General features: G+C 48.5%; 11 protein-coding genes across 11 annotated transcripts; 5 read left to right on the top strand and 6 right to left on the bottom strand.

Moving 5' to 3' along the window:
- Positions 1-786: 786 nt before the first annotated feature.
- On the top strand, positions 787-1,867 carry N7484_006030 (mitochondrial 54S ribosomal protein uL22m; the record flags this gene model as incomplete). The annotated part of the gene is made up of 2 exons (XM_057116449.1): positions 787-826; positions 885-1,867. 2 exons carry the CDS (start codon positions 787-789, stop codon positions 1,865-1,867), a joined length of 1,023 nt encoding a protein of 340 aa, XP_056972332.1.
- Positions 1,868-2,172: 305 nt separating this feature from the next.
- On the bottom strand, positions 2,173-3,250 carry N7484_006031 (histidine phosphatase family protein; the record flags this gene model as incomplete). Its single annotated transcript, XM_057116450.1, has 4 exons — positions 2,173-2,502; positions 2,591-2,833; positions 2,887-3,081; positions 3,161-3,250. 4 exons carry the CDS (start codon positions 3,248-3,250, stop codon positions 2,173-2,175), a joined length of 858 nt encoding a protein of 285 aa, XP_056972333.1.
- Positions 3,251-4,329: 1,079 nt separating this feature from the next.
- Positions 4,330-6,123, bottom strand: N7484_006032 (uncharacterized protein; the record flags this gene model as incomplete). Its single annotated transcript, XM_057116451.1, has 3 exons — positions 4,330-4,555; positions 4,677-5,320; positions 5,380-6,123. The coding sequence occupies 3 exons, from the start codon at positions 6,121-6,123 to the stop codon at positions 4,330-4,332; spliced, it is 1,614 nt and encodes a 537-aa protein (XP_056972334.1).
- Positions 6,124-7,638: 1,515 nt separating this feature from the next.
- On the top strand, positions 7,639-8,448 carry bud32 (serine/threonine protein kinase BUD32; the record flags this gene model as incomplete). Its single annotated transcript, XM_057116452.1, has 1 exon — positions 7,639-8,448. One exon carries the CDS (start codon positions 7,639-7,641, stop codon positions 8,446-8,448), a length of 810 nt encoding a protein of 269 aa, XP_056972335.1.
- Positions 8,449-8,611: 163 nt separating this feature from the next.
- N7484_006034 (putative gamma-cysteine synthetase regulatory subunit) lies at positions 8,612-9,661 on the bottom strand (the record flags this gene model as incomplete). Its single annotated transcript, XM_057116453.1, has 2 exons — positions 8,612-9,560; positions 9,639-9,661. 2 exons carry the CDS (start codon positions 9,659-9,661, stop codon positions 8,612-8,614), a joined length of 972 nt encoding a protein of 323 aa, XP_056972336.1.
- Positions 9,662-9,913: 252 nt separating this feature from the next.
- N7484_006035 (aldo/keto reductase) lies at positions 9,914-11,065 on the bottom strand (the record flags this gene model as incomplete). Its single annotated transcript, XM_057116454.1, has 5 exons — positions 9,914-10,066; positions 10,135-10,504; positions 10,556-10,737; positions 10,796-10,932; positions 10,957-11,065. 5 exons carry the CDS (start codon positions 11,063-11,065, stop codon positions 9,914-9,916), a joined length of 951 nt encoding a protein of 316 aa, XP_056972337.1.
- A 434-nt stretch (positions 11,066-11,499) lies between these two features.
- On the bottom strand, positions 11,500-13,050 carry N7484_006036 (uncharacterized protein; the record flags this gene model as incomplete). Its single annotated transcript, XM_057116455.1, has 2 exons — positions 11,500-11,866; positions 11,933-13,050. 2 exons carry the CDS (start codon positions 13,048-13,050, stop codon positions 11,500-11,502), a joined length of 1,485 nt encoding a protein of 494 aa, XP_056972338.1.
- A 2,211-nt stretch (positions 13,051-15,261) lies between these two features.
- N7484_006037 (YoaK family protein) lies at positions 15,262-16,035 on the top strand (the record flags this gene model as incomplete). The annotated part of the gene is made up of 2 exons (XM_057116456.1): positions 15,262-15,394; positions 15,443-16,035. The coding sequence occupies 2 exons, from the start codon at positions 15,262-15,264 to the stop codon at positions 16,033-16,035; spliced, it is 726 nt and encodes a 241-aa protein (XP_056972339.1).
- A 1,024-nt stretch (positions 16,036-17,059) lies between these two features.
- On the top strand, positions 17,060-18,223 carry N7484_006038 (slipin family protein; the record flags this gene model as incomplete). Its single annotated transcript, XM_057116457.1, has 3 exons — positions 17,060-17,249; positions 17,326-17,443; positions 17,497-18,223. The coding sequence occupies 3 exons, from the start codon at positions 17,060-17,062 to the stop codon at positions 18,221-18,223; spliced, it is 1,035 nt and encodes a 344-aa protein (XP_056972340.1).
- A 3,302-nt stretch (positions 18,224-21,525) lies between these two features.
- N7484_006039 (LLM class flavin-dependent oxidoreductase) lies at positions 21,526-23,007 on the top strand (the record flags this gene model as incomplete). Its single annotated transcript, XM_057116458.1, has 1 exon — positions 21,526-23,007. One exon carries the CDS (start codon positions 21,526-21,528, stop codon positions 23,005-23,007), a length of 1,482 nt encoding a protein of 493 aa, XP_056972341.1.
- A 318-nt stretch (positions 23,008-23,325) lies between these two features.
- N7484_006040 (flavin-containing monooxygenase) lies at positions 23,326-25,308 on the bottom strand (the record flags this gene model as incomplete). Its single annotated transcript, XM_057116459.1, has 3 exons — positions 23,326-24,609; positions 24,661-24,924; positions 24,994-25,308. 3 exons carry the CDS (start codon positions 25,306-25,308, stop codon positions 23,326-23,328), a joined length of 1,863 nt encoding a protein of 620 aa, XP_056972342.1.
- Positions 25,309-27,258: the final 1,950 nt, after the last annotated feature.

Raw genomic sequence — 27,258 nt, forward strand, 5'->3', positions numbered from 1 at the left:
AAAGAAGCAGAGATCCAGATTAGACGAGGGCCACAGGATGCCTCAACAACAAGTCCATTCCTATGTTGACCAGCGCAGCTTAAGATCCCAATCTCGTTGTGCCGATTTTCGGGATCGCAGAAGAATCGCGCGAGGCCGCTCGAACCAAGAAGAGCTCTTCTGTCGCGGTAGCTTCGTGTTATCTGATGGGTGAAAACCGGGGGTTGTAAAGGAACGTGTTGGCCGAAGGAGCGGGACCCAGGGTTAGGCAAGTTGAGGTGGAATCTGCAGCTTGGTCGAAGCAGGGATCGTGGGGAGGATAAAGAGGAGATAAGCCACAGGCGAGTTGCCAGGGAGGAGGAGCGTGAGGATGGAGAAAGAAAAGGAGCTGATGAGGAAGAGAGAGAGCAAGAACCGGGAAGGAGAGCGCTGAAGGCCCTGAAAGAGGGAAGATGAGGGCTAGTGGATCTTCACTGTGGAGATGACGGTGTGAGGGAAGAGCTGGCGCAGTGTGGGCGATAGAGTTGGCCGAGAACCCCATGAGGCCCGAGTGTTTAATCTACCGCAATCGAAAAACAATGAAACGCTGCAGGTCTTATTCCCGGGTGGTGGGGTGGGTATGATATATCTCTTTTACTTTCTTTACTCTATTGTTCGTGATCGATCACGTCGCGACTTGCATTTAGTGCCTGAGGCAAAAACACTAGGTACGGTGGGCTGTAAAAACCAATTATGCACCGTAAGTTTCACCTTTTTTCCACGCTGCTCCGATCTCCGATCTCCATATCACATCTCCGAACGGCCACAATGGGCGCTGTCTTACCATATGGGCAGCTGGTCCGGTCTGGTATGCTTCAATTTGGTCTCCTCGATAGAAATCATATAATGGCTAACCCTCGTTCTAGCGGCCCGGACCCGTGTCGCGTGCGTCCCCCGGCGGACATTGACTACAACCTCCATCCGTTATAACCAAAACGACCAACCCGGCCCTCAAAAGACCTCCTTCCTGTCATCAATGAAGAATTGGGTTCTTGGTGGAAAGTCTGATGGAAAGCCCAGGGCTCGCACACCAACTGCCCCCAAGCGCGAGGAAGGCGCACTCGGATCAAGCTCTATCTTTGCTGAAGACCTTGGCAACACTTCCGGGCCATCACCCGCCCGCAAAAAGGAGCAGAACAAACAAGATCAAGCAGTCGCGGAGGGCCCCGTGCCTCTGGAGAAGCGCAACAAGGACTACCTCCAAGTGGGTCTGAACCCCAACCCCAAGGCCCAGCTTCGGTGGGAGAAGAAGATGGTCATCCGTGAGATCCGCAAACGCGGCCGTCTCCCCAAGGCCGTCCAGATCAAGCGGACAGAGCGGGAATCGCTATCCAAGTCACATTGGTTCAAGACCTCTGTCAAGAAGCTGGGTCCCCTGGCCCGCCAGATTGCAGGCAAGAACATCGATGAGGCTATCTTGCAGATGCGTTTCAGCAAGAAGAAGGCCGCCCAGGACGTGCTAGGTCACCTGGAGCACGCGAAGAACGTTGCCATGGTCCGTGCCGGCATGGGCCTGCCGGAGGAGGGAGCTGAGCCCGCCAAGCCCCTCACCGTCGTCCTGAAGTCTGGTGAGCGCAAAACCGTCACCGACCCCACAAACATCTACATTCAACAAGCTTGGGTCAACCGTGGTCCCTATGGATTTGGTATGGATCACCGTGCCCGTGGTCAGATCAACCGGCTGCGTCCCCCCGCCACTGGTCTCTCAGTTATGTTGAAGGAAGAGAAGACCCGTATTCGTGAGTGGGAGGAGCGGGAGGCTACTGCGCTGCGGAAGCGAAAGGATCAGCTCTGGGTTCAGCTGCCGGACCGCAAGATTTCTGCCCAGAACCAGTACTACAGCTGGTAATTGTGTGGAATGTTGCTCTTTCCTCTTTGGCGTTGCATTTGTATTATTTTAACACACGGACACTACACCATCTTGGTGCTTCTCCGGTCTCTTTGGTTTTTTAGTTGTCATCGGCCGGTTTGAGTGGAGAGGATTATGCATACAGTAGAAGAAAGCGGGCTAGTCGCCCATGTACAATATCTACAATATTAAAGGCTATCTTTATCTCATAAAACAGCTACCACTCACTTTCCTCTCAATTGAGCGAACTAGGCATTCATGGGTAGTCTATGTCGGTTAGATACATCTAATCGGCTACCAATTCTTCATCTTCGCTCTGCTTGAACAACAACAGGGATCACCGCCCCTGTTTGCAAAGGAAAATCACGGTGACCAACAACTTTGAGGATACTAGCAATGGCACCCGAGTGCGCTGTGAGAGAAAGTATGACATTCTCGTCACTGGCAAAGATATCATTCAGTAGCCTAGCAAGTCGTTCATTGCGCTCCTCATTGGTCTCCCGGCTATGGGCGTCCCAGAGCAGATCGTCCTCGGAGAACCCAAGCTCAAACTGATACTCTGGAAACTCTGCTCCAATTTCAGATGCCTTAGACCGACGGTCACAAGTATGCTCGCCTAGTGTCTCACGGAGGAGCTTTCTTTCATATCAGTAACTAGTTATGTTTGACATTCCCTTGTCTCATCATAAATTCGGGACAAGAAATGGTAAGTCGTGATCTCACCTCTTTGATCATCGGTCGAAATGGGTCGGTGAGTGGCATATCCAGTCCCTTAAAGGTGATTTCGGCAGTTTCGCAGGTCCGGTGCAATGGACTCACATAGTATGACTGCGGTGCCGGAATCCCGTTGGTGAACTGCGTTTCCCATGTGTCGTGTGCCGTTCTGGCTTGGGATCTTCCTAGATCTGTGAGTCGGGCATCGACCCAGTTGCCGTACTGATCTCCGTCGAGTAGGGACCAATATGACTAAAGTAGCTGGTGAGTCAAGATATTTTGGGAGCAAAGTGAGGGCCACGTACATCCCATGCTGCTTTCCCATAGCGTTTCTCGGCGACATTATGAACCCCCTCGCCGTGTCGGCCTAGAAAAAGTACCTTGTATTGTACTGATCCTTCTCCCAGGTTGTTCAGCTCATTGATGCTCTGGATGAACTTCTGCCACTGGGTGTGTAGTGGGGCCTCTTCATGGAGGATGAGGCCGAAATTGGACTCGACCTAGACCCGAATTAGTGAACTGTATTGTTGGTATGTGAGTGATCCACCTTTGGATCTGGAAGTCAAGCTTTCCGCGTACATAGTCGAAAGTCGCTGGGTCGGTGTCCGGCTCATCCTGGAGGAAGAATCCCGTTACCGTAGAGAATTTGAATTGGGCTGACTGTGTCATTGGGTTTGATATCAAATGCATGATCTTATACCAATCAAAGTTGAGGTTCTCCAAGGTTGAGGATGTGCGCTTCTTCCCTTCCCGCGGTGGGGCTGAATGCGCGGTGAGACTACATACTGCCTGCTTCACAACTGATCAACCCCTCCTTCCGAACTACACGAATATTGGGTTTAGGGAAGTAGGTCACGACCTATATGAAGTGATCAACTCCGCTTTGGATTAGCTTTTTATAAATCAACTTTGGGTCTTTCTTCCTTGACCCCTCAATACCCTCATCTACTTCAAAGATGGAGACCGACCTTCGAGCCTCTACATGACAATTTGTCTCTCATTTTGATTGCATCTTCCTGTAAAACGCTCTATGCGCATCACTAGCTATCTCTCGCCTGTACGGCTCCGATGACTTTCAGCTTACCTACGCCGTCCTCTCTGAAAACATGTTTGATCAAATCCGAGAATCAATCAACCTAAAGGAACACAATCCATGGATGACTATACTTCTAGGTTGAAGGCCAAAACCAACAAGTCTCCTACCTTATCTTTGATTCACATTTTAATCTCAAGAATAGAATTAGAATTAGAATGAAAGTCATTGGAATGATCATGCTTTTGATATTTCCAAACACGTTTGGAAAGTATCCCATCTTAAATAGTAAACGTAGATTCTAAGATTCTACCAATGGACTGCTCTAGCAAGCCCTACATCAATGCGAACCCTCAACTCCAAGCCAAATTTTTCATGTCACAAAAGAAAGAGGCGGATCAAATTTTCTTTCATCACTCGTAGATCCAAAATAGACCAGCTTAAGCTCTGAGGTTCAGTCAAGATGATTATGCAAACCAAAAACTCCTCATCTGTGAGAGCTCAAGGCCCTTCTTAGCAGACATGAGAGATCTTCCAACGGAAGATAAGCCTTTGAATATCACGAGCTCAGACCAAGAGATCAGAGATACGGACTGCCAAGTGCCAGATAATGACTGCAAAATCCTCGAAGGTTTTCCAAGTTGAGCAATGACGGACTGAATGATGGAACGCTGAATAATATGGCCATCGGGGCCATTGTGTTGTGAGACTCTTGTCAAGCCATCGCCACGACAAGAGTTTTGAGGTTGGTCCCTGACTGACTTTGGTTGAGCCGAGGGTATCTCCACAGGTCGTCGCGAACCTTGGGCAAGGGTCGATAACCGTTCGGAGGTAAGTTGATTGGCTGGTGCGCTTGTGCTTGAGCGCCCAGAGTTGCTGACTGATAATGAAACTTGGAACTGATCTGTATGTCTGCCATGGGGCAGTGAAGAAGACCTGGTCTTGGTGGCATTCAGAAGCAGCGAAGTTCTGGAGTGACAGACTTCCAGACCATGATTTGGGGTACCAGCAGCAGCTGACGTAGCTTGTTTGACAGCACTTTGGCAGCTTGCAGCAACATACTTGATGTGCGTAAGTCTCGGGCGCCGAACTTCTCGTCCCGGAACGTTGAAATAGCCAGTTTCGGAATCGCACGTCGTAGATGCGGTTTTCCTGACATTTTGTGAAGCGACGACATTGCGAACCGCATCGGTAGGTCTGTCGCTCGAAGTCGAGCCCGGAGAAGCGCCGCGAAATGGGGATAAGCCAACGGTCTGCCGATTCGTTTGGGGCGATGTCGATATGGTCGAGGGTTGCAGACCCGACGATTGAGGCAACTTTCCATGACCGGATAAGTTGTTTGAACTTCTCGCTTTCTGACTGGTATCTGGAACCGGTGAAAGCACAAAGCTTGTGCTGTACTGCAGGTCGTGAGGTGAGTTGTTGCGGACAACCTTGGTGGTTGCCCTGGTAAATGGTTGTACACCTGTCGGACTGATTGACGGGTCGTTCACCGGAGATTTTACCATAACCTTCTTGGTCATACCGGCCGGTGAACGAACAGCCTCCACCTTTCGCAACGAGCCGAGGTCAGAAACACCAGAGACACGCGGTGATGGAACGGTGGAAATCGTCGGTAATTGCGGTCTCGGTCGTTCTTTCAATGCGACGTCCATTGGAACTTCACTGACGCCCGCGCGGGCAGCAGCCTTCTCGAGGCAGTTGCACTGGAGTGAAATTAGTTGTCAGGGTCAAGAACAAGATCGCTGAGTCTAACAAAGCTTACCCTCTTGTGCTGTTTCTTGTGCTTCTCACAAGCACCGTATTTTCGTGCTTTGATGTAGTTCTCCTTCTGCGCCTGGGAACGAGGCTTCTGCTTCTTCGGAAGGTTGGCAGTGGCATTCATGTTCAGATCAAGGACCATCTCCATTGGCACACCGCCATTTACAGACGGGGGACGGGCCGCAGCCTGTTCTGGGCTGGCGCTCGTAGGTTGAGGTGAGATGCTCTCGCGCATGTAATCTGACCAGCATGGTGACGAGAAGCTGGTGTTAGAATCAGACGACAATTCGAGGTCCAGGGCTGTGGCATCACACAATCGCTGCAGGTGCAGAGCAATCGCGGCCTCTCGGCGCTTCTCCTTAAGAGAAGCAACACGAGTGTCGATGGCGGCCTGCGCCTCAACCATTTGGCGGAAGTCGAAGTTGGTGTCACAGGATTGGTAGCCATGGAACATGGCATTATCCATGGCCGCAGTAAAGTCCGGCATTAGACCCATATCGGGGGACTGGTCGACAAAGGAAACATCATGCGAGAAATCAAAACTGTTCATCTCCGGGAAGCCAGGCTGGGTAAGGTCTGGCAGGTCATTGGCAAACATGTCAGCCTCGTAGGGGAGCGACATCTCCGGGGAGATGGAGTTAGCGGAATAATCATCGCTGTAACTCGGTGAGAGGTCAAGGAATTGATCAAAGTCAACCCACTCCTCCTGGGTTGAGACATTGAAGAATTGATTTTCAACAGACGCCATGACTTCGGGTATCACGGGGTACTTAGACACTTTTGGGGTTGTATTAGGTCTAAAGAAGGTCAAAGAGGCTCAAAAGAGGGTATTAATCGTAGGGTATAGTTAGGGCCACAAGGGGCCTGTGGATTTTCCCGGGGAAGTGTAAGTTCGAAGACCGAAGGACTCGAAAGGAACCCGAGGAACCTGAGGCAGATTGCAGTATATAGGTGGGAGCGCGTGCTGGGTCGTCCATTCCTCTTTGGGGTCCCCGACATCCGCTAAACTGTTTTAGGAGCCCGACACTGCCCGCCCTTGAGTCATAAATGGGGCTTAGATCCAGCGGGGCCTGAACTCTAGGCCCCGAGCTGATGACTTCCCTATTTCGGCCTAGCGTTATGCAGTAACACCCTCATCACCGCTTGTCTTTTTCTGCTGCTTTTTGTATCCAGGTCAGGTGATCTCCAAGGATACGCGGAACTCCCTGCACAATACATATAGATAGCTTCCATGCTTTTAGCTCGCCTTTGGTCATGTCTTTCAATTCGTTCGTATAGTTCCATCAATTGCACTCTCCATCCTCGTGAACTAGATCCGCCTCATCACAACACGGTACACCTAGCACATTCATCTCCCTTCCTCAAACGTATCTCAACATCGAACAAAAGTGCTAGGGCCAGTGGAAAGGTGCTGCTTAACACATGACTAGAATAAGTAAAGGGAGTAAAATCGACACACAATGGGGACCGTAAGTATTTCCCCAAGTGCGGGTCCGGTAGGGTCAACCCAACAACCAACTTTTGGGAAGGCATGTACCACTCAGTATTGAAAGAGCACTCGCTTCAAAAAAGTCTTAACTTAACCCATGACTACAGAAAGGTATGTTGAGAAGATAATTCGAAGATCCATCAAGCTTTAGTGACGATAGAGCGGCTTGAAAGTTAATGTGTATATGTGGAGGATCCGCCGAGGCGTTCACTGGGCTTTTAAACCCCTTTAATATTATCTATATGTTGTTAAAATGAGAGCTTCTTAGATTTTAACTAGAGCTTATATATAGAGGAAGATACATGATTATTTAATAGTACCTTCAGGGGTATATAGCAGAATTATGGTGAGTAATAACATACTCAAAATTGATGTGTTAGTATAAAGGGTGACGAGATAACTACTAGGGGTTGAAAAGCTAAAGGGGGATTTTTTAAGAACCCTAAGCAAAATCTTTGTGCATTAGATGAGTATTAATAACTATGCCTAGTTATATAGAATTTTAGTAAGATATGGTGGTGTGGTGAACTGTTCAGTAAATATACGAAATTAATGGGGTAGGCCCGAAGACTGATTTGGGGAAATACTTTTGGAAATACTTTTGACTAGATAGTGTAGTTCTGGTGTGAGCCCAAATATCCAAGTCACCAACTGGTGGATTAACCCCACCAAACCCCAAGCGGAACTTTTTCCAGCTGCAGCTCCAAACATTATAGATCAAAGCAACCTTGGAACATACCACCACCATTGCTCTTCTCACTTACCACTCTCACAATGGCCGATGATTATAAACCTCCAGCTCTCCCTTCTCCATTCTCACACACCAACCCGGCACCCATCCTCCTTGCCCAGGGCGCCGAGGCTCATGTCTACAAAACCGTTTCCCTCGACCCCTCCATCCCAGCCGCGCTGAAGATTCGCCCCTCCAAACCATACCGACACCCAATTCTTGACCGGAAATTGACCCGTCAACGCATTATTCAAGAAGCCCGATGCCTCGTGAAACTTGTTCGCGAAGGCGTCAAGGTCCCTGCAGTGCTTGCACTTGACTGGGAGGGGCAAGGCGGGGATGAGGCAGGCTGGGGCGGAGCCTGGCTAATGATGGAATGGATCGAGGGGCCGGTAATTCGCGTTGTACTTGAAAAGTGGGAGGCATGGATGAAAGTGAATCGCTCGTCTTTAGACGCGACACGGATTGCCCAGGAAGAGGCACGAGTACGAGGACTGATTAGGCGCATGGGATCAGCCATTGCTGGGCTACACAAGGCTGGTGTGGTTCACGGTGATCTGACGACAAGTAACCTCATGCTGCGCTCGGAAAAAGTGGAGGGCGAGACCCTTTCTATGGATGGAGAGGTCGTCCTGATTGATTTTGGGCTTGCGTCGCAAAGCACCCAGGATGAGGATCGGGCAGTGGATTTGTATGTCTTAGAGCGTGCGATCGGAAGTACTCATCCGCTATCGGAGCCATTCTTTGAAGAGCTGCTTGTCGGTTATAAGGAGGGGAATAAGGGCGCTACTTCTACGCTTCGGAGACTTGAGGATGTGCGGCAGCGAGGCCGCAAACGAAGCATGCTTGGATAAAGATGTCGCTTTTTCAATCTTGACCCGACCCTGGTCTCGAATGTCCGATATGAATATGCATGCGATAAACCTCTCTAATTTGATGCCACAAAAAGAAAAAAGAAAAAACGCCACGCTGAATCATGGAGATGAATATGGAACTACCTCACAAGAGGCCTGACTTTCATGGCCGCGAATTGAGGCATGTACCAACATCTGCCAGAGCGAAATACCCCTTGTTCTCAACCACTCCGCGATCCTTCACAACTGCAGTATACTTGACCACCCACTGTGGCTCAACGTCTCCTTGGATCCCATCATTCGCCTCGGGAGCAGAAGCCAGGATGCCTGCGCCCTTGTCTGTCGGGCCTAGAAGCTCTCGCGTCATACCCACTGGAAGAATATCATTGCAGTCATTATGAGTAAGAAGCTGAATCTTCTCTTGCTTGGCGTACATAATCAAGGACTTAGGAACGACACAGCAGTCCTTGAGGTTGATTTGGTCGACGGAAGGCTTCACCTTGGTATGCGACAGGAAGCGTGCCAACCGTTCGCTGCCAAACTCTGCCACGCCCAGCTGGGCGATCATGCCCTGCTCATGCAGCGACTCGAGTGTCCGCCAGGTCTGCACCATGCTGTCGAAGTCATCGGGTTCGCCGGTGGTTTCAGCGTCCTCCTCGTCGCTGTCGTCGTCCGCATCGAAGAGAATACCCGGGAAGGACACAATGAGCAGATCGATAGACTCCACGTGTAGCTCTTTCAATACCAAATCAATCGCCTCTCTTGTGTGTGCGCATCGCCGAGACGCCGGAATTCCTGGTAGATAGAATAATTTCACCGTGATATCGTATTGAGACCGCTCCTCGGCCAATCCGGGCTGTGAGAAGTCGATCGCAGGGATATAAAGGGCTCCATCCTGTTCTCTTGTCCAATAACTGTGGTCTTTTGTAGAATGCGATCCGTTCGTATGGCCGTTAGAAGTTCCGTTGCCGTTCGTCTGGGACCCGCTGGTGGACGGTTCAATGTGCTGTGAGGCCTGGAAATTCGCGCGCAGGGAGTTGATCAGTTCAACGTTGGACTTTTGTGTGATCGGCTGGCGAATGACAGACGGCCGGCCGCTTTGCATAAGGTTCCTGGAGTTAATGGTCAGTCGCTTTCACTTTTTTGTTCCCCTCAGATTGCCGAAACGCGGCAGTCGGGAAGCGACTTACGAGGTGGAGAGGATCAACTTCATTATGGCGTTGATCAGTGGAGTAGAGGAGAGATAAAAGAAATAGTATATTAGGAGAAGTTCGTGGAGCGCGTTGCGCGGACCAAAAGAATGTCTGGTTGATCAAAGAGAGGAATTGCAAACCCCGCGATTATCATTTTATCGACCCCTCCGAGTCTCCGAGTCCCTGACAAATCCAATTCCCGCATTTACCAATTCCATTCTATGGGGATCTAATCTTCTATTCTCCACTTTCTACCTTCGTTCCCTATTCAATCAATCTTTATCCACGGTCGGATCCCAGTCAGTCGGCGAATATTCACCCGTATCAAGCAGCCCCATATCCTCATCTGAGAGCTCAAAGTCGAACACATCCGCATTCTCACGGATCCGCTGCGGCGTCTTCGACTTCGGCAAAGGCACGAATCCCTAAGATAGTTAGCTCACGTGTCCAATTTTAGAGTCAATTCAATGAAGAATTTCATCCCTAAACTCACCATTTGCAAACTCCACCGGATCATGACCTGAGCCGGCGACTTCCCATACTTCTTCCCGATACTTGCCAACACAGGCTCCCGCAGCCTCTCCCCATGCGCAAGGGGGGAGTACGCTTCTACTATAATGTTGCGGCTCTGACACCACTCTGCAATATCAGAATGGTCCAGCCATGGGTGCAGCTCCCACTGCCCGACGCTAATTTCGCCGCCCCCGCCATTCTGGATATACTCCTCCAGCTCTTCGAGGTGGTGGATGCCGTAGTTAGATACACCGATAGATCGGATTTTGCCTGCTTTCTGCGCCTCGACTAAGGCACGCCAGGAACCTAGTCGGGCTTCTTTGCCGCCATAGGGTGCATGGAGTAGAATGCTATTTCGTCTCTTAGTTTAGCTCCGACAATCGGTAGGCTTATAAGCTTACAGATCAAAGTACTCTGTACCCGCTTCCTGTAGACTCTTGTCGATAGCTCGTTCCGTTGCCTTGTAGCCCATTGATCCCGGGGGAATCTTGGTAGTCAGAAAGATCTCGGAACGGTCGAGGCCCGAGTTCCGGATCGCATGGCCGCAGCCCTTCTCGTTTCCGTACATGATCGCTGAGTCGATCTAGAGCATTGATTAGGGATTGGGATTGGCACAGTGTTTGATCGTTGCGGATACATACATGGCGGAACCCGACCTTGAGGGCTTCTTGAGCTGCTTTCTCCGTTGTGCCTGGGGCACTATGTCTGGTTAGCTGAGTATATATATAGGTGACGCGGTCGATACACACATCATATACACCTGGAGTTATCGAGGGACCTGGTCAGCTTGTTGCTCCATTACCTTTGGTTTCAGGAGTGTGGTTTAGGCTACTCACCCCAAATCCAATGACCGGGATTTCATGGCCCGATAGCAGTTTGTGCTTGGATTGCAGAGTCTGTTTGGTCGCCATAGTGTATAACAATTTTGTTAGCTAGGTGTACTTGAGAAGTTCAAAGAGATCGGATAGGCGTTGGATCGGTCTTGGAAACTATGAGATCATAGAAGTGGGGGCGCGGGATGATGTTTCGAGGTAGATAACAACGCAGAGAACTTTAGTAATTTCCAACCTAGAATTTCAGGGACCAGACACACGATTTGAAGATGAATGAAAAACTGAGCTAGTTTTTCCTGAACACTTGGAGGATTCTTGGAACTTCTAGCTAGTAACCTCATTGGCTCCTAGCGAAAATCCATCAGGTTTGGGTCTCAAGTCTCAATCTACAAAATAAAACAAATCGACTATTGATAAGAGAAAAAATGATAGTAATGAGTCGTCAGTTGTTTGTTTGCCAGTCCACCATCGGGATTACATTCCGGATAGCCAAGACTGAGAAGGAGCTTTACTCATGCAATACCGGATCCACCAGCCACGGCTGTCAGGTTCCGATTCCCTTGCACAACATACTGCTTATTCGGAGAAAGATTATCCAACAGGCTGTCCGGGAGATGCAAAGTATCCTTCACGATCTGCTTCGGTGTGAGCTTCAACCACTGACCGACTGAGATATCAGAGAACCGAGGTGCCTGAAGCATCTCAAGGAAGACAACGTCCTCGGTACCGGTGTTCTCAATATAGTGCGAAGCCGTTGATTTCACGTATGAAACGTCACCTGCGGAGAAATCGATGGTCGCTCCGGCCGACGGCGCTTCGTATACAGTGACTCGCGCATTTCCGGCAAGGAAAAAGCCCCACTCGTCACTGGTACCGTGCCTAGAGGGAAAAGAATCATTAAGTATTGCGTAAACAGAAATTGATCAAAACTAAACGGATACGTACCAGTGGATTTCCCGCATTGCGCCCGGTTTGATAGTAACGAGGGCTGCGCTGAACATTTTCGCAACTGGAAAGCTCACAGGGTCGATGATCTTGATGCTTCCACCGGGTGTCTCGTATGCCTCCTGTTTGGACAAATGATAGGTATAGCTCTGATCGCCAGACAACACGCCACCGGGCCCGGGAACAGTTTGCTCTTTCACGTCCTTCGGTGCGGGTGTTCCATTGGAAATGTATAACTGATCTTTCGGAATGTCATCAAAATCCGAAAGAGGAGTCTGAAAGTTCTTCGATAGAACTTCCTTTGGGTTGCGCAGAAACATCTCGGTGATTAAACCTGTGTTACCATCACTGAAGTCGCCTTCATCGAAAACGAGCATAAACTCGGCCCCTGCGTCTAATGCTTGGAGTGAATGAGGTACTCCTGATGGAAAGAACCAGACATCACCAGCAGTGACATCGTCTGTAAAGGTTTCGCCGTCTTCGTTCATTCCCTGGACTCGAACACTTCCGTTCAAAATTATACTCCATTCATTTGCTTTATGCCAGTGTAGTTCCCTATAAGCCCAAGGTGCCAATTTCATATCCACGCCGGCCATCTCCGTTGCGCCGGGGAGAACATCGGTGTTCTCTTGTCGGGACCAACCTGCGTGACCTGGAAGGATACGATTGTGAGAGAGGCCCAGTGGCCATTTCCCCTGTGTCACCTCACCCTTATCTGATCCCGGTGGTGCAAAGGTACTAGGATTCAGGCGGTCGTAGGCATATGTTCGTGGACCGGCGTCTGTGGAGCCAAGGTCACCTCGGATAGGCTGGGGGTGAGCGACATTATCGAAGGTGAAAGGTATCCCCAAGTCTGCATCGGCGCCTTGTCCAGGGGCGAGCTCATACTCATGAACCGTAGCACTGTTCTCGGGATTCACTTCATCCTGCACAACACCCAGGAGAGACGAGCTACCTCGCAGAGGAGCCCCTTCAGACGTTTCATCATTGCCAGCGGCAGATGCCCATCCATAAGGACTGGCATCTTGAGGAAGGGCGTAAATGGGCTGGCAACTACCGAGCAAGAGAGATGCCAAGCAAGCTTGGAGGCAAAGTCTCACAGAAGGCCGACCACTCATGATTGCCGTCTGGGTTGAAGACCGGAAAGTATCGGAGAAATATAGTATGGCGAATTCATGTGCTAGAAGAGAACAAAGCCTTTATAGAGCTCCGGAAAAGTCCTGTGATCAGACCCGGTCCTGACAGGTTCCCCTCGCGGACATGTAGAGACACCTACGACGAGGCAAGGAAAAAGAACTGCATAGTGTCGTTGACCTAGCATAATGGTCATCTTTTTACTTGTTGTTTATATCTCATCCTGACGTATGTCCCCATGCGCAAATGGTCCATTCCTCAAACCGGGCCAATCAAGATGCGATACTGAACAGCAATACCACCCCAGCAATCCCTGTCAAGCTTTGTACAATTTGAGAGACATTCGATTCTGAACACAAAACCCCCATTCTCTTCTGCTAATTCCGACCTGGGATGACTTTCAAAAAGAAAATTGCTATTTATATCTCGATTCTGCTAACTGTACCTTAATATTGCTAATTGTACCCTCCCACGAAATGGTCATCCAGCTCAACTTGTGGTCTCGCACGAAATAAGTCTGTCTTCTTAGCCGGTTATGATAACCCCCTCCTGAATCACATGCTCTGCCTAGGTTCATTTAGCTCCCCTTTCTATATATAAGTTTTTGATTTTTATTTCCTTCTTACGAATCTTTCTGCTCTATTTTATACAAATAAAAATTTGGACAACTAGGGAGATGTAACGGGAATGGAGGCGATTAGGATGAGCTTAGAGGGGGAAAGGGGGAAATAACAATCAGTGGGGAGGACAGGCTCATCTCATGCGAGGCCAGAATTCAAACTGGATGACCATCTTGTGGGAGGGTACAATTAGCAAGATCGAGGTACCAATAGCATTTCTCTCCGTTATATCGTTTGTGCAGAGAAACGACTTGGACAAAAGTTGCGCGAATAAGTCACACCTTGCATTCATGTGAATTTTCTCAAAACATGATAGCACTAGATGGGTTGCCAATTTCTCAGGGCTCTGCTTGGTCTTTGGTCTGGTTTAGATGCATTTGAAACTACTGTCTACCAATCCCTTGCTTTGTTCCAACTCCGCTTCAAATTAGCCAATCTCCGTGCAAGACGCAGGTTTCAAGGGGAGAAAAAGCGAGGAAATCAATTCCTTGTAGTGGGACAAAGAATAGAGAAGAGATAACTTGGTGTTCTCTCAGATTTCAGGCTACGTTGCGCAACAATCACAAACAACGGTACAAGGTCATTCGTTTCAGCGAAACCCAAAAGACTAATCCCGGTACTTGTAAGAAACGACAGTGAGACTTGATGCGGCCCCCTCACGAGGGATATGGGTCCACGCCCCCGCCCTATAGGGCTGACAGTGGGTCCTCGTAATACCGCTGCCTGAAGAAGCGGGTTTAATGAAGTATTCTCCGGTCACTATTGCTGCAAGGGTAGAGCCGAATACCCGGTTCAATCCGCCTTGTTATTTTACGCGATCACGCGTCCATGTTAGCGGAGACGATATCCAAGGTTTTGCCACCCAATAATTCTTTGCCCTCTCCAGGGAGAGTAGGCATTACTCATGAGCAAGAGTTTTGATCAAAATTCAGAGGCTCGCCATTGATTTAAACAACGTCTAGTGTCTATAAAGAAATCGCCGCGAGAACTGTTCATCTCATCGTATGTGCAACAATTGAACTTAAACCGAAGCGGAAATGACGGCTATGCAGACAAGCTTTAGGCTAAGCTTTGAGTGCGGCAAAATCCCTTGATTGACCGAATGAAAATCCTCTCATTGGTGTGAGCGGGTGATGCGTCGGACCTCGAAGCCGTCTTACCCGACTCTGTACTCTTGGTATCGTTTCCTCTTTTCAGTGTAGACTGCATATGCGACCTCGCTTCCAAATGAGAATGGAACTGGCACAGACTAGCATGGGAGCATATCCTCTGGAGTGTATGTCTCCGTAAATGCAAATCTGACCCGGACACCCCACAACACCTAATGTATTATTGTGGTAATTTATGTAATCGATAGAGACCTGTTCTCCGGATCCACAGTATGATTCCATTCCCTTACCCTAGGGCTGAGCCGATGAGCCGAAGGGAATTTTAGCATTATTCCAGTGTGATCACTTCGAACCCCTGTCTTTCACCTCCTTTCTCAACCTTGTGACGTGCGAAATGTTGGAAAAACAAGGAGGCCAGCCCACGGATGAGCTCCCAGTATCTTGCAATCCAAGTAGGAGGACAAGTATGCGCAGGAAATGGATGGAGACCGTCGACACAACATTTGCAGACCGGATATGTCTACTTCTCTGCCTGAACACCGGACTATGTGATAGCTGCGCTTTCAATGCATGGTCGTGTTTCCTTGCAATGCAAACAGGTAAGAGTTTACATTCTGAGATCAAAGAACTCCGGCTGACAGCTTTAGGAAACACCATCGTGCTCGGACTAGGAGCCTCCTCGCAACCACTCGGAGCGCCTAATGGATGGGCTCGATCACTCGTCTCGATCGCTGGTTTTCTCGTTGGCGCTATCACCTTTGCCCGATGCACAAAAGCGCTTGGAGCCCGTCGTCGTGGCACGCTATTCCTCTCATTTGCCTTCCAGGCCTTATTGATCGTCATTGCCGCCATCCTCCTTCAAACGGATGCTATTCAACACCAGAATGGGCGAACAATTACCTTGGAGAAGCCCCTTATGTGCCTAATTCCTATTGCGCTGCTAGCGTTCCAATCTGCCGGTTCTATTAATTCTACTCGTATGCTTGGATTCAATGAGATCCCTGGAGTGGTTTTGACCAGTGTCTACTACGATATCGCCTCCGACCCTGGTCTATTCGAGGGCTTCAATCGCAACGCGAAGCGCAATCGACGGTTGGGTGGGGTTGTGATGCTCCTTATTGGGGCCATTGTGGGAGGATGGCTGAGCCGCACTCATGGAGGCATGGCGTGTGTTTTATGGGTCGCCGCTGCCCTGAAATTCGGAGTAGGAGTCGGGTGGTTATTCTGGACCCCGGCTTGATCTACAAAAGGATGTAGCGAGTTAAATCGGTCGATAGAATTATAATTACTTGTATAGAGGAACCTTGTCGGGCGCGATATACCTCGTGTCGTTATTTTTCTCGTCGAGTTAACGATCTGTTGCGGCTCCATGGTGATTTTACTTTCGTGTTCGAGCACTGCCTCAAGAACAACCCGTGGCCCGCGTGGGGCGATATTGCCCGTCCAACTGTTTATACATATCATTTACGTCAGAGCATCCAACGCATTCACTAGCGTCAGTTTCTCAGCAAATCAGCGTGTCAAATTGCTAAACGAAAACGAGGTATTCTCTCGGCACCCAAATTTTGGCAAAATATCAGACAAGGCTCTAGGAATTGGAGAGCTCAGCCTTGCCCCTGTTTAGGAAATCCGACGTCTTGGCTCCCCACTAGAGAAACCATCTGGAAAGATGTGGGTCTCACGTGTGGAATGTCGATAACCCTGCATACCACGGAGCAGAACAGTTTAAGAATGTCCATTACTGGTCCACGGATTATACATACTTCGGCGTGTCCGATTCCTTGAATTGGTGTTTAATTGTAAAATGACCATGTTTTCTGCTCCGTAGACACTGGCGTGTTTCCCGAAGCAGTAAAAGCAGGTTACATCATTGAATCATGAGTGCATCCGGGTAGACGGCAGCCGCAATGACCAATCCAGGCTTGATGGTGGGTACCCAAGACTTCTGGGGTCCTTGCGCCCGGGGGGCTCAGCAAGTGGGCTTAGAAAGTCAAGAGCCTTAGGAAGTCTTGGGTCTTGAGCGCCCGATAATAGTGGTGTGTAATTGGTGGGTGCCTAAAATATGCCCCACTGCGGAGAAGCTCATCCGCATATCGTTTGCAGGGTGTGACGGTTGGCCAAGGCTGATCTCGGGGAGCTCTGTTTACTTAAGGATCCTTAAAACCTTACGATCTCCCCTGTTACATTCTCTCCATCTTTCATCCCACCTCCACCCATTTTCGTCCTAAATACGCCTCTGATTGTCACTTATCTTATCCCTAAACATGGATGTCAACGGTGTAAGCAACGGCAAGGCTCCAGCTCAGGACCCTGAGATAGCCCCACGTCGCACAGAGCCCCATGGCCTGGTCAAAGTTCAGCCTGCTCGTCTGGCCGATCTGCAGCCCAAATATGCTTCCACGATCGAACATGACGTGGACAACCCAGATGCGCATGGATGGTACTCCCAAATGAGTAAGTATTGAAGAGATCGATCAATCTGTCGTTTCGATGAGGTCGCGTAGCTGATTATCCCTCTCTATTATCTCAGTCCACAACCTGGGTGCATGCATCGGTTTCTGTGGTGCCATTCCCTGTTGCATCTGCTGCCCCAACCCCTTCAAGCCAGTCGATCAAGGTCAGGTCGGTCTGGTCTCCCGATTCGGACGGTATGTATATCACCGACCCTGTCGCGTGCGCATTGTGCTAATTCAACCAACAGCTTCGAGCGCTCCGTCGACCCCGGTCTGGTCAAAGTCAACCCACTTAGTGAACATCTGACAACCGTGGACGTGAAGATCCAGATCGTCGAGGTGCCGCGCCAGGTCTGCATGACCAAGGACAACGTCACCCTCAACCTCACCTCCGTCATCTATTACCAAGTCACCTCGCCACACATCGCTGCCTTCGGTATCGCAAACGTCAAGCAGGCCCTCATCGAGCGCACTCAGACCACCCTGCGCCATGTGATCGGAGCCCGCGTTCTGCAGGACGTCATCGAGCGTCGCGAGGAGATCGCTCAGTCTACATCGGAGATCATCGAGGAGGTAGCCAACGGCTGGGGTGTGCAGGTCGAGTCGATGCTCATCAAGGATATCATCTTCAGCAACGATCTACAGGATTCGCTTTCCATGGCGGCCCAGTCCAAGCGGATTGGTGAGAGCAAGGTCATTGCTGCTCGTGCTGAGGTCGAGTCCGCCAAGTTGATGCGCCAGGCTGCTGATATCCTGTCTTCTGCCCCTGCCATGCAGATCCGTTATCTGGAGGCTATGCAGTCTATGGCAAAGACATCCGGTAGCAAGGTTATCTTCATGCCCAGCGCCCCCAATGTCTCGCAGCAAATGGCTGCTGCCGATAGCTTCGGGGAGGGTCCCAGCCGGTACGGCCAAGAGCAGCAGAATGATGGTTTCCAGAGTGTGGTGAACGCGCGCGTTGTCGAGGACATCTAGATGCCCCGTCTATGCCACCGTACACTCGCCTTTCCCCCTTTTCATACTTGCTTTCTATGAAGATACGACTTTCACCCCCAGTTGCTGTATATTTGCTACCCAAAGGAAATGCCCGATCATTATGATCGTTGATGATTGGAAGCTTTAGGGATTTCGCCCTATTTGTATGGCTGGACGCGATTGGATCCTTGACGATACCCACCCTCTTTTTGTCTGTCTTTGTTTCATGCCTTTTTTTATTAGCGATGATAATAATTTAGCTCTTAATTTGAAACAGTCTCAACCATCATTTCGCTTGATTCAAGCCAACACGCAAGATAACGCTTCATTTGGGCCAGGACATATACATCTCAATCTCAATTAAAAGTAGGAAAAGGCGGCTTAGTGTATATTACCCCTCAACCACCTCCATATTCCAGGGTAGTCTAGTCTGGAATAGTAGGTACCCGGGTATATCCTCGACATTATTGCTAGGTGGACAATGTCGCGGCTTGCTCCAAATCTTGTCGCATGCATGTACACCCGAGATAAGGTATTCGAGACTAACCCTATTTCTTTGATTTTCGTATGCGGCTGGTGTGAATTTTTGGATTCAGCCGAATCACATCTCCGAATCACATCTCCGAATCACATCTCCGAATCACATCTCTTAGGCCGCTCTCTTGAGAAGATTGCCAATATAGGGTATGCTGATTGACACCATTCCACCCTATGATTAGGCCTTTCAGATTCCCGGTTCAAAGACTCTTGGAAATTGGTGCCAAGCATTAATTCTTATCACAAGACATAGGTCAATACCCAATTGATTTCACATACGTCATAGCAGTCCGAGTCATTCAATGGTTTAAGGTATTAAAATGGACTTGAAAGACTACGGCTTTGTTCCTCTACAACTTTCGAGTGTAATGAATGCGAATATGCTCTAAGTCTGCGGCCGGGCCATGAATGTGACGCACAGGAACTTCGCGATTACCAGGTCCCGGTTCTGACGCCCGTTTGAAAGGCAGTATTCAATATAAGCCCGCAACGTTCGAGACAATGTCACGAAGTAAGCCCATGTCTTCTTCTGTCATTGGACCTTATCTATCGGCTGTCATGGACCTCACCATCAATGGACGATTTGATCTTGCTTCCGTCTTGTTGAGTGTATTGATACCTGTCTTATTGACTCCAGATGATCGTCTCGTATTTCAGGATGACTTCAATCGTGTTCTGAACAATCACATCAATATACCTTTGCCCAGTAAGAGGGTCAATTTTGACTTTCTTCAGAGGTCCATTTCTATATAAAAAGATGTGAAAGCCCGCTCACGTAACGAAAATTGAAGAGACGGGGTAGTCACCTTGATAGTCATATATGGTATCTGGTGAAAGTGTTAAGAACCTGGCAGTCTGGACGATAGTGTGGAGCAACAAATCTGATAGAAGGTATGATATAGAAGAAGAAGAAGAAGAAGAAAAGAGAGAAATAACTAAGTAAAAGGCCTTGTCTAGAACTATAGTCGGCACGTGACCCGGTGTTAAATGAATCCGGAAGTGAAGGGAGAGGAGCTAGTTACTGGGGGCAAGTCAAGGCCATTGACAATTTATTATAGGTTGTTAGAGCATTAATTTCCTGTCCATTACATGAACTAGCATCATTGGTCTAGTGGTAGAATTCGTCGTTGCCATCGACGAGGCCCGTGTTCGATTCACGGATGATGCATTTCTTTTTGCTTTTTTTCGGGCTTCAGGTTCTGGGAAATTGCTTTCAGCCGTAGCAATACGTCACAATTATTACTTATGATTTGTAAAAATGCCAAATAATCAACTTTCACGGACCTTCAAGGGGCCTCGTGAACCGTTGGAACCTTCCTTGTATAAGTCAGAACTTCTCGAGATCGCAGGATATATATTTCACCTATACTACCATAAAATTGCCATAAAACAACTCCCGACCTCAGATGTAATGACCACTTGCTCAAACGAAATCTTGGAAGTATATCCATGGATTGAGCTATGATTGGGATCCATGATCAACCTTAGAAGGTGTGAAGGGAGTATACATTAAGTAGTTTTCGAAATCAGCTTTACCGCCACGCTTTTGCGGCTTGATCCCCGGAAGATAGCTCCGACATAAGCTAAACCGTTTACTTCACCTTCAGATACTCTGGGCAGAATAAATGTCGTAATGGCGCGCTGCCCTACCTGATCATAAACTGATCTGTTAAACCTACCTTAGGATAGGTCCCGCTTGGTCGTGCGGAAGCCTCATGTCCCGCTCTTCGAGACTGATTAGGTCTTTTTGCTCCACGGGCGGTGCGGCCCTTGTGGGTCCGTAACAATCTAACCCTCTAGGAAAGTAGGGGCCTATATTAATAGCATGAAATAGCTTTTGTATTAATGATCTCAACATTCCTACCCCCTTGGTTATTTTACCAAGCTTTCGCTCCCACGATATGATTAAGGCATAATTATGAATATGACATAATGTAGTCTCTGCATTTGCTCCAAGATATAGGAAAACCTATCAAATAGGGCAAAACCCATATCAAGACTTTGAAGAGAAGCCTACCTAGCTTATATCCATTGCAAGGTCCGTACTGATTGTCCATCCAGTTGAGCAAAGAATATATAAGATGGTGTGAGACGTAAATTATCAACCAGAATATAGTAACACAACCAACGGGCTCATATAGGCATACCTTTTTTACTTCTTTCAGGATTGGACTGTACTTCGCGCATACGTATTGATCCGTAATTACTTTCATCGTTATATATGTTAGTCATCTATGCTCATATAACCATTTAAAACACATCTAAAAGGGACCACTTACAATCTATCCCACAATATCTATTGTAAAAGCGTAAGTGTAATCATTCAAATCTGTGGGGGGTAGGCCAATACCAGAACGACGTGAGGTGTATATATATGTAGTTTACCGGGAAATGCAATACATAGCATACACCAACTTGCATAGTACAAATGCTGGATTTTTTAATCCATTTCCCATATGCACTTCCCTGACCAGGATCAATTCAAGTTTCTTTCGTTACCTATTCACTCGGTCGAGAAACTTGTAGCCTACCCCACCCGCGATAATTGCCAATGCTGACGCCATCAGACTCCAATTTCACGTCTTCTTAACAATGCACGCGATAGCGCGCCCGCATGGGCTGCGGGGTTAGCAGCAAAAAAAAAGGGCTGCAGCACCGAAGAATAACATGGAAAGGTTCAAAAATCGAGAACTTTCACGGTTGCAACTATCAATTGTTTCCTCTCCACTTTAATTCAATCGACGAGACCTCAACAGACCACAAAAATGGGCTCAACAGAGAAGAAGCGTTCTCGTCTACTTTGCATAAATGCATTTGTAATGCAATCGCCGAGCCACTTGAATCCAGGACTCTTCCGCTATCCCTCAGACAAAGGCGCAGATTATCGGAACATCAAGCATTGGATGGCCCTAGCCCAAAAGCTTGAGAAAGCCAAATTCCACGCCATCTTCTTCGCCGATGTCTTAGGCGGCTACGATGTATACCGAGGCCCTGCAAATCTGGAGCCAACTATTCCTGCTGGTGCCCAGTTTCCCATCAATGACCCACTCTACAGCATTCCCGCCATGGCAGCTGTGACAGAGAGCATCGGTTTCGGAGTAACGGCATCAACGACGTATGACGCACCATATGCACTTGCACGCCGCTTCTCAACAGTCGATCATTTGAGCAATGGTCGAGTCGGCTGGAACATTGTTACATCATACCTAGATTCAGCGGCGAGAAACTTCGGTCTCGATACTCAGGTCGAGCATGACGAGCGTTACCGCATTGCAGATGAATATCTGGATGTCACTTACAAGCTTTGGGAAGCGTCCTGGAGAGATGATGCGGTGGAGTGGAATCAGAAGGATGCAACACCAGAGGGACCCGTAGACGGCCAGCGATATGCGGACCCCAGCGGTGTTCGACAGATCAATCACAAGGGAAATTACTTCGAAGTTCCCGGTCCTCATCTTTGTGAGCCAAGTCCCCAGCGCACGCCGTTTTTGTTGCAGGCTGGAACTTCAGCTGCTGGGAAGGCCTTTGCGGCAAAACATGCCGAAGCTGTGTTTCTTCATGCACAGAAGCCAGAACTCGTGCGCCCCTCCGTTGACAGTATTCGGCAACAAGCTGCTGATCTGGGACGGGACCCAAGAGACATCAAAGTCATCGCTGGGGCTCTTGTCATTGTTGCCGACACAGATGAGGCGGCACAGGCCAACTTTGATGATTACAAGAGATACGGAGATACTGAAGGTGCTTTGGCCTTGTTTGGTGGTTGGACGGGCTATGACCTCTCGACATATACTGATGATCAGGACTTCCGATTCGTGGAGCAGCCGGCAGTGCGAAGCATGGTGAATCACTGGGCGAGCACGGTGCCTGGAACAGAGGGTAAGAAGTGGGATAAGAAGACCATTGCGGAGTACCTCGTTTTAGGTGGCAATGGAGTCAAGATTATTGGTAGTGTGAAGACTGTGGCTGATGAGCTCGAGCGGTGGGTTGACATTGGAGATGTCGATGGCTTCAATCTGAGTTACGCCAGCCTTGATGGCACATTTGATGATATTATAAACCTTCTGCTTCCTGAGCTGCAACGGCGTGGTCTTTTCTGGTCAGATTATGCTGTGAAGGGTGGGACATTCCGAGAGAACATGTATGGGAAGAAGGGTCAATCAAGACTCCCTGATACCCATCATGGAGCGAAGTTCTTTTGGAAGGAGGGTGAGGAGGTACCTCCCTACTCATTAGACGAGACCCGATAAACTACTTGGGCAGTCCCATACATACACAGAATGAAAACACATTCCCCCCCCTTAGATACTGGGGACATCGTTATTCGAATTTCAATCAAGTAATGGCCAAAGTCTGATGCTCTGATGCCATATTAACTTGAAGCTGCGGAATTCAAAGCCAAATGATCATATTTGTGGCTCCTATGGACTAACGGGCGACAACTTTGGGAAATACGTATGATTTAGCCTAGATAAATTTAACATATAGCCTACCAAGGCATATATGGATTAAGCTTCAGGTAAATACATAAATTTCAAAATCCGTATAATGTTCTATAAAAAAAGCCTTCAGACATCCCACCAGCCTTCCAGATATGAACGCAGATCAATTTCCTCGGGAACTCTGAGATGAGGCGTCAAATCAGCATCTGGCTCGAGTTCCCTCGAAGTCCAGCCATTCCCAAAGTAAGCAAAGCGATTTCCACTTGGATTAACATAAGTGTATTCCCAATCTTCCCAGCGAGGATCTCGACGAATGTAATTTACTGCAGATGCACTGCTAGGGAACAACCCATGAATACGTGCACCAGGCTGGCCGCCATTGTACCACGAACTGCAATTAGCAGACCAGACAGTGCGTGGATAAAAGTTGTCACAGTATTCCACGAAATCGTCTGTGGCTTCCTGAGATGGCACGATAGATTTGATGCCCTGACTGCGCACCTTTCTCAAGAGTTTCACAACGTATGTGATCTGATTCTCGATGCTGTTTGGGACAGTACCACTATGACCAGTTGCATAGGGACCACCGAGCCAGAAGAGGTTAGGGAATCCGGGTGTCGCGAATCCAAGGTAAGAGTATGGGAACCCGAAATGACCGTCCCTCTTCCAAGCTGATTTGAGATCGATGCCGTTCGCGATAATCGAGAATGGCGGTGCGTGGTCGGTATTCGCGCCTGTGGAACAAATGACAGCATCTACCTCTCTTTCAACACCATCCTCTGTAATGATTTCTTTCTCTGTGAAGCGTTGAATACGCGTCTGGATATAATTGACGTTCTCTTTGGTCAAGGCTTCGAGATACCCAGGTCCTGGAGTAGGACGGCGGCAGTTTGGTGGGAAATCAGGCAGGATCTTATCTCCTAGCTCGGGTTTATCAGCGATGCGTTTTAGCATCAGATCTGACCATTTTTTCTTCAGTTCTTGGTTCTCGGGCGTGTCTTTGAAAATTGCGCCGAATCGTTGGAAAAATGTCTTTTCAACTTGCGTACGGTATTTCAGATATACCTGAGGATCTTTGAATGACTCCAATAGCTCTTCAGAGATAAGGTTTGGTTCCAGGCGGCGAGCACTGCCATTGCCACCGCTAAACGAGTCTGCAATCCAAGTTGGATTGCGAGCATAATGGTCGACATGACTGGCAATCGGTTGGATAGAAGGAAGGACTTGTAATCCTGAAGCTCCGTTTCCAATCAAAGCCACACGCTTTCCCTTCAAATCAATATTATGGTCCCAGTTGGAGGAATGAAAGAGTGCTCCTTTGTAATCGTTGATTCCTTCATAATCAGGTAGCTTCCACGCATTGAAATGGCCAATCGCGTTGATCAAAATGTCTAATTTTTCTTCATAGGCCTAAGCAAGGAGTTAGTATGGAATGGTTATGATATTTCTGGATCAACTCACCTTGCTAGAGCCATCAACGTGCTCGATGGTAACCTTCCATTTTCCCTCCTCACTCAGCCACTCGGCCCTTTGGACCCGTTGCTGAGATCGAATGTACTGATAAACATTGTACTTTCGTGCAACCCCTTGCCAATATTCTTTAATCTCTGCACCCTGAGCAAACTCCTCCGTCCATTGCGTGTTGGGTGAAAAGCCCGACTGGTAGGCATGCGCGGGTATATCGCATCGTACACCAGGGTAGGTATTTTCAAACCATGTACCTCCCTGGATATAAAGTGGTCAGATGGAAATCACAGATGAGTGTTAAGATTAGAGATAACACATTTCACATACCACATCACGGTTTTTATCATAGATTCGCAAATCAAGTCCAGGCAGCTTGGCTGGTAGCAACACGCCCGCAGTAATACCCGTGAGTCCAGCCCCAATGATGCCCACTTTAATAGGTCTTACTTTGTCAACGGGATGCTCCTCCAGTGCGAATTTGATCTTTCCCTCGTGCTCATTTGCAGTCAATTTATTGGAAGCATTCGCTGTCACAGAAGGCGCTGGAGTGAAACTGAGAGGGTGATTGAAGGTCTCCGACTTTTGCGACAGATTGACCAACGACGGACAAGTAGCGACCTGCGGATTCTCTAGTAGAGTCATGGTGGGATCAATTGACTCATGTATCAAATGAAAGAGAGTTAAACATATTGACAGATTTTGAGCAGATGTATCACCCCGCTGATAAAACCGGATAGCCTGCCCCTCAGGTATGCAGATTGTCTGCACGCCATATAGAGCCTTTTACACGCCACCTAGTCCGAAATCGGAACAATTGACAAGGCGACATAATTGTAAATTGTGGCATTTGACGATACATAGCGGCTTGAGTAATCGTTTACGCTAAGAGAGCTACCGGGACCGATTTAGCGCCATTGTAGTCAATGATAGCGTGAGGGGTCAGAGATGTTCATCATTAACACCATCAACCCCACTCTAAACGCCATATTGGAGTAGGGTCATTGCGCAGCTTGTAAGTGAAGTTAAGGGTACTTTTGACTCCAAAAAATTGTTCTGAGACCCCGATTGTGGTTTTGGGAATACGGAAAGGGGTTTGCCATATCTCGGCCGACTCACCCTGATAGCCTTGGTTGTCGCTATAATTGAAATGACGATACAGTAGACGACAAGTTCAGCTTCTATAATCTTCGCTCTTCCTCAGCGCCACAGTGGGGCACTGGTCCAAACTTTGCGTTAGGCTGAATTCGTGTCATCTTAGTACCGTTATGAGCATGAAAATACCGAGAGCGTCTGGTTACATGTATTGCTCGAACATCGCAAATCTGAAAGGTTCTCGAGCGGCGCGGGCAGAATGGGTCGACGTCGGTTCGGGCCGACGCTCGAGCCAAACTTCCATCCCTCGGTAGCATTAGGAAAGCCAATATGTTTGAATGTATTATGGCTGTAAGGCAACTTCTCACACAAGTTGTGGTCACGTGTGTGTAGACCCAACGTTGCTCTGGCGGCTGAGCTAGATCGACCTACTCGTTCCTACCGACTGCCTCTCCTGAAGACAGATACACCAGGGCCTTCCTACAAATTCAATATCTCGAAACTCGCCGTGATAGAACTTGACTAACGAGTCACCGTCCCACTCGCGTACGAAAGCTGCCGCCCCCAAAAGTGACTGATTGGCCCTCTCCACCCTCCATTTTCCCCCTTGAACGCGCCACTAGGAAGTATTCCAAGCCTGATTCGCTGAAGTCAACGAAATATTCGCGCTGAATTGAAACATGCGTCTGATTGATACGCAAAAAAGGGAAAATGGCGAGTTTACAATCCAAGAATTTACAGATTATGAAATACCGCCGTACGTTATCTTGTCACATACTTGGGCAAAAGAGGAAGTTAGTTATCAGGAAATCAACAAGACCAGCGCGAACCAAAAGAGCGGATATGAGAAAATCACGCAGTTTTGCCTCATAGCTAAATCAAATGGCTATAAGTACGCTTGGGTTGATACTTGTTGCATTGACAAGACAAGCAGTGCTGAACTGTCTGAAGCGATCAACTCTATGTACTTTTGGTACCGAAACGCCGAGATTTGCTACACATATCTCGCGGACGTACAATCTAAAGACGGAATTCCGAAGTGTAAGTGGCTTACTAGGGGCTGGACCCTTCAGGAGTTAATTGCTCCATCAAGTGTGATATTTCTTAACAAGAAGTGGGAGGTATTGGGAAATAAGGCAGATCTTCGGGATGAGATCTCCGATTGCACAGGAATTCCTGCTAGTATTTTGCTGGGAGAAGAAGACCTTGAAGCATCTAGCGTCGCGCAAAGAATGTCATGGGCTGCAAAAAGACAGACTACCAGAGTGGAGGACCGCGCCTATTCTTTGATGGGCATATTTAGCGTCAATATGCCACTGATTTACGGAGAAGGAGAAAATGCCTTTATAAGACTTCAGGAAGAAATAATGCGGACCTCCGATGATAATAGTCTTTTCGCATGGTCGTCTTCCGACAACCGCGGCGGACTTCTCGCCACCTCTCCAGGCGCGTTCGCCAACTCCCATAACATTATCCGATGCGATCCATTTAGTACCCTTG

The sequence above is a fragment of the Penicillium longicatenatum genome, assembly GCF_028827895.1.
Source record: "Penicillium longicatenatum strain IBT 33135 chromosome Unknown contig_3_segment0_segment0, whole genome shotgun sequence".
NCBI lineage: Eukaryota > Fungi > Ascomycota > Eurotiomycetes > Eurotiales > Aspergillaceae > Penicillium > Penicillium longicatenatum.